Source organism: Elephantulus edwardii, unplaced genomic scaffold, assembly GCF_000299155.1.
Source record: "Elephantulus edwardii isolate Elephantulus edwardi_28Jun2011 unplaced genomic scaffold, EleEdw1.0 scaffold00044, whole genome shotgun sequence".
NCBI lineage: Eukaryota > Metazoa > Chordata > Mammalia > Macroscelidea > Macroscelididae > Elephantulus > Elephantulus edwardii.
Window position 1 is genome coordinate 9,324,576 of NW_006399794.1, and position 5,724 is coordinate 9,330,299.

General features: G+C 43.7%; 1 protein-coding gene across 1 annotated transcript in view; it reads right to left on the reverse strand.

Moving 5' to 3' along the window:
* Positions 1-4,427, reverse strand: part of DNHD1 (dynein heavy chain domain 1) — a 91,370-nt gene extending 86,943 nt beyond the window's left edge. Inside the window, 2 exon segments of the mRNA XM_006885631.1 lie at positions 3,029-3,761; positions 4,337-4,427. Coding sequence (XP_006885693.1) covers positions 3,029-3,761; positions 4,337-4,427 — 824 coding nt within the window.
* Positions 4,428-5,724: the final 1,297 nt, after the last annotated feature.

A 5,724-nucleotide genomic window follows, 5' to 3' on the forward strand; every position in this document is an offset into this window, starting at 1 on the left:
AGGATTTATAGCACCATTTGTAATCTGAAATTGATTGAAAATTCCATCAGTATGTATTACTAATAAATTATTACTAGAATGCAAAACTTGGAATTAAAGAGCTACTCCTCAATATAGCAGTTGTAAAATATGACCTTTTGACAGAAATGATGGAGAATGCATAACACATGGGCCTCACCCGATGGACTACAGAGGAATAAAGATTGACAATATCTGTGGAAAATATCATTGAAGAAGCTCAATATCAACATTCAAAACAAAGTTAGGAGCTGATTGTGGAACTACTCATATGCAAGCTCAAATTAAAGGTGAAGAAAATGAAAACAAGTCCACAGAACCAAAATATGACTGTGCATCTATCTACACTGAATCTTACAATCATCTCAAGAATAGATTTGATAGATTGAGCACTAATGATTGAAGACCAAATGAGTTGTTGAGTATCAAGGACATCATCCATGAAGAAAGTGAAAGGTCACTATGAAGACAAAGGAGAAGGAAAAGACCAAAAGTAATGTCAGAAGAGACTCTGAAACTTGCACTAGAATGAAAAGAAGTCAAGACAAGGGGAAGAAATGCTGATGTAAAAAATCTGGGCACAATATTTCATAAGGCAGCTCAAGAAGACAGAGTAAAGTACTATCATGAAAAGTGCAGAGCTGGAGTTAGAAAATAAAAAGGGAAGCACAAACTCTGCATCCTCAAGCTAAAAGAGCTGAAGAAAAAAATTCAAGCTTTTAATTGCAATATTAAGGGATTATATGGACCAAATCCTGAACAACACTGAAAGCATCCAAAGAAGATGGAAGAGAGATACATGAACAAATGCTCAAAATCACTGGCAATAAGAGAAATGCAAATCAAAACCACAATGAAATACCATCTTGCTCCAGTAGCAGTGGCAAAGTTTAACAGGACAGCAAATAATACATGTTGGAGAGGATGTATATAGAAACTCTTATATGTTGTGGTGGGATTGTAAAGTGGTACAGCCATTCTGGAAGGCAGTTTGGCATTTCCTGAAAGAGCTGAACACAGAAATTCCATATTACCCAGCTATTCCACTGCTTGGAATAGCAAGAGAATGAGAACTGAGGCACAAATGGAAACTTATACACTAATGTTTATAGCAGCATTATTCACCATCACAAGAACACGGAAACAGCCCACATGTCCAACCACAATCAAACGGATTGAGAAATTATGATACATTCACATGATGGACTACTATGCAGTACGCAGGAGCAATGATTTTATAAATCACTACATAACTTGGGAGGAACTGGAGAGCATTATGCTAAGGGAATTAGCTCAGTCACAGAAGGACAAATATTAAGATCTTTATTGTAGAATGAGTATGAGGATCCAAGGCTGCAGAAGGTGGGAGCATAGGGGTGAGGATGGATAGGGGGTGGAAAGGGGGTTAATCATAGAGTCATAAAATTTGATGGGTGGAGGGGAGGGTGGGTGAAGCAAATGGGAAAGATCTGGTGTGAAATGCAATGTATACAAACTTTCTAAATAAGCCAGTTTAAAAAAAAAAGATGGAAGAAACACACAGAGTCACTATACCATTGGTGGACACTGAACCATTTCAGGAAGTAGCATACAATTAAGAACCAATGGTTCTTAACAGTTCTGAAGGAAGAAGCTCAAGTTGCACTGAATGCATTGACAAAATGTATGTCATCAGAAACTGACAGAATACCAATTGAAGTATTTCAACAAACAGATACAGCCTTGGACATACTCACTAGACTAAGCAAAGAAATTTGGAAGACAGTTACCTGTCCAGCTGACAGGAAGAGATCCATACTTGTTCCTAATCCAAAAAATGGTAATCCAACATCATATAGAAATGAGCAAACAATATCATTAATAACACTTGGAAGTAAAATCTTGCTGAAGATTACAGTTAAATGGTTGTAACCATTGGAGGACTCAATAGACAAAATATTGAACAGTGCAGGAAGAACCAAAAGAAGATGAAAGGAATACACAGTTATTGTAGCAAAAAAGAAGTAATCAACCTCATCCATTTCAGGAGATACATACGATCAAGAACTGCCAGAACTGAGGAAAGAAGTCCACGTCACATTGAAGGCACTGGCCAAAAACCAAACTTGACCAAACGCTGTGATGTTTCAACAAATGAATGGAACAGTGTAAGTTCTCACTTGCCTATGCCAACTAATTTAGAAACCTAGCCAACTGACTAGAAGAGATACATATTTGTGTCATTTCAAAGACAAGTGATTCAACAGAATGCAGAAATGATCAAATAATATCATTATTATCACACAAGTGAAAGGTTGCAGAGATAGTCCTGGAAGATCAGAATGATCCAACCAGTACCATTGCCAACTTGAATCAGTAGCTTTGGTGCTGGCTTAACTCACAGACACGTTGTGGGAATTTGCCTCTGACAAGCACTCACTTAAGAGCAACTCCAGAGAGCTCTGGTGGCCTTGTGGGTAACAAGTTGTGCTATCAACTATAAGGCTTGAATCCACCAGTTGGTCTGCAGCGGAATTATGGGAAATCTCCTCTTGTGTGAGGAGCCTCTGAAAATCTGCTGGAGAGTCATCTATGAGTTGGTTCCAACTCAACAGTAATGAGTTTTTGAGAAGAGCAACTCCAGATGGACCCTGCATTCAATACCCAATACAGTACAGGCAAATATAGAGGCATGTCTCAGAGATTATAAACAAGTGAGGAAAAGAATAATGATGGTTTCTTTGGGGATAAAAGTCTAGAAACGCAGGCAAGGATGCAGTTTTCTGAAATTTTGACTTGCTCATAGCTGGCTTTTGATTTCTGGTATTTTCTGCAATTCCCTCTAGGGATTAGCATTTTTTAAACACTCATTTTATTTTGTAGACAAAAGGATAACCTCAGGCCAATCTGATTTGGGGTCACACTAAAATAAAAAGAAAGCGAACCCTACCTATTCACAGGACTGTAAAGGAGGAGGGGCAACCCTAATGTGGCTTTTTCTCAAAGCCCCAAATTGGGTCCCTCCATTTACCTATTCTCTCTTCTGATAGCTTCTTCCTCTGTGTAGTCAGCACCTCTGCTTTCATACTGTACAGGGATATCTGTAGCCAGTGCCAAGGGGAGGAGGTTAAGGCCATCCAGCCACTGGTTCTCTTCTTGGGCCACTTCAGCACCAACAATGCCCAGGCAGTGCTGGAGCTCAGGCAGTGTCAGTGGCCGCAGCCATGTAGCCAAATTCTCCTTCTCCTGTTTCTCATCCTTTTGTGCCATCACAAAAGGGCAGGCAGAGTACAGGTGCCCTCGTTGGAACCTCTGCTTCTGTGGATGGCAATCAATATGGGAGGCATTTGTTAACAAAGATGTGTCTGGGGCAAAGGCTTGGTCTATGGCATCTAGCAGATCCAGCTGGAGTTGGCATTGGATCCAAGGTGCCCAGCGGTATATCTGCTCCAGAAAAGGCAACAAATCAAGGCAGTAAGAGAGCAGTGACCGATATGGAGGCAGCAAACCCAGCACTGCATGCAGGTAGTGCCAAGCTGCAGGGCTTCCATCCTGCAGCACTGCTGAGAACAGGGCTTGGAGTTCAGCTACCAGGAGCCCCACAACTGGAGGTTGCTCTGCCTTCCTCACTTCCTTCAGGAACTGTTTCTCTTTCTGCTCAGAGGCCAATTGCTGCTCTTGGCTCTCTAGGACAAATGCTGCCTTCCATGATGTAAAGGAATCAGATGATGCCGCATCAGATGAGAGCTCCTCCTCCTCCTGGACTAGATGGTGTTGAGCGTTCAACTGTTGTCGCACTGACCTTGCCCACTTTTTGGGTTCCTCCAGCCAGTTCCAGGTTCTGGGCTGCTGAGCCCCACCTGCTTGCCTCAGCCCAGGAGAGAGAAGAGTTCTTAGATTTTAAGTAGGAGATAGTTAAAATTGATGGTGAGAGGCTGGATAAAGGAAAGGGGAAGGAGAAAACACCTAAGGCACAAAACTGGGTGCAGCTGCAGGGTTGAGTCAGAACAGCAGAAGGCCTTTCTTGAGATGCCCAAGCCCTCTTAGCTCCTCCCTCTTTACCCCTCTAGTAAGAAGTGGGCTCCCTGCATGCACTGGGGGTTCTTCCCTATAACCTGTCCTCTTTACCTGGCAGAGCTGGTCCAGAAGTTGAAGGGAGAGCAGAGGTGCAGGTTTGCAGATGAGGTATCATTGGGAAATGCCTACTGGAGAGGAACACAGGCTCACCCTTCAACCACCTCCACACACAGACTGAAGTACACACGTGTGCTCACATGAAGAGACAAACTGATAGACACGGCTCCATCAGAACACCTTGGCCACAGTAAGCAACCTATACTCGGGCTGGAGCCTGCATGGAGATCGCCTGAAAAGGAAGAACAGGGCAGCAAACACTCAAATACAGCAAAGCCCCCAGTTCCATAGTCCATCCGCCCACAGGTTGAGAATTGAAAGGACAGAAAGCAGAGGAACCTGCATAGCTAGGCACTTCGTCTGAATGGACGTGGAGCAAAAGGAAGAGCTGGCGAAGGAACTAGCTGGAACCTGGGGAGAGAGAAATGTGAAGGGGGAAGCTGGCTCCGACTTGCTTAACAAAAATGAAAAGGGGGCGGGACCTCCCTAAGGAGCAGGGGCGAGAATTTAGGGATCAAGGAGAGCGAAGAGAAGACTCAACTGCAGCCCGTCTCCTCTTAGCAGTTAAGAGGGTTACAACAGCCCCAGAAGCTCGAGTCTCCTCTATTGGCCCAAAGCGAAAAGGGGCGTGACCAGGGCTCCGTGTGGGCGGGGCCTGGAGCTGAGGCAGCATTGAAGGGGACTGGCAGAGCGCCAGGCTATACTTGAGAAAGAGTGGGGTACTTGAATCAGGGGAATAGCAATCCCGAGGTAATCCTGGGCAGATATAATCATGTACTCGTTTATCCATTCACTGAGTGTCTAAACAACTGCCAACCAACACCGAATGATGCCTTTGAGACCTCCTGGCTCACTGAATAAAAGGTGACATCTGAGCAGTTATGAACAAAGGATGATAACTATCTTTTGCCTTACTAATTCTGATTCAGCCTTTAGATCTGTTTATCAAATAACTCCCTCGGGGAAGCTCTCCTTCATTCTACAGACATGGGAAGTTTGAATCATTTGTTCCCATTACAACATATATTTCTTCATAGTACCCAACAAAATCGTGACTATTCATTTTACATAAATCTTTGTCTAACATTCTAAGAGAATAAGGCTTCATCTGTCTCTTTAGCGTCTGTATCTGCAGGATTCAAAATGTTGTTGTTATTGTTAAGAGTCGTTGTTATTGTTGTTATGTGCCGTTGAGTCGCTTCCGACCCCTATGTACAACAGCCCTAAACTCTGTTCTGTCCTGTGCCAATCGCACTGTCTCTGACACACCCATCACGATTACCCCAGTCACTGCATCAATGCACCTCATAGAGGGCCTTCCTCTCCTGCGCTGTCCCTCCACCCTCCCAAGCATCATGTCCCTCTCCAAGGACTGGTCCCTCCTTACAGCATGTCCAAAGTATGTCAGATGGAGCCTCAGAATCCTTGCCTCCAAGGAGCAGCCCGGTCTAACCCTCTTCAGGATGAATCTGTTTTCCTAGCAGTCCATGGTACATTCAATACTCTTCTTCAGCACCACAGCTCAAAGGCATCAATTTTTCTTCTGTCCTCCCTAGTCATTGTCCAGCTCTCTGATGCATAACAAGTGATAGC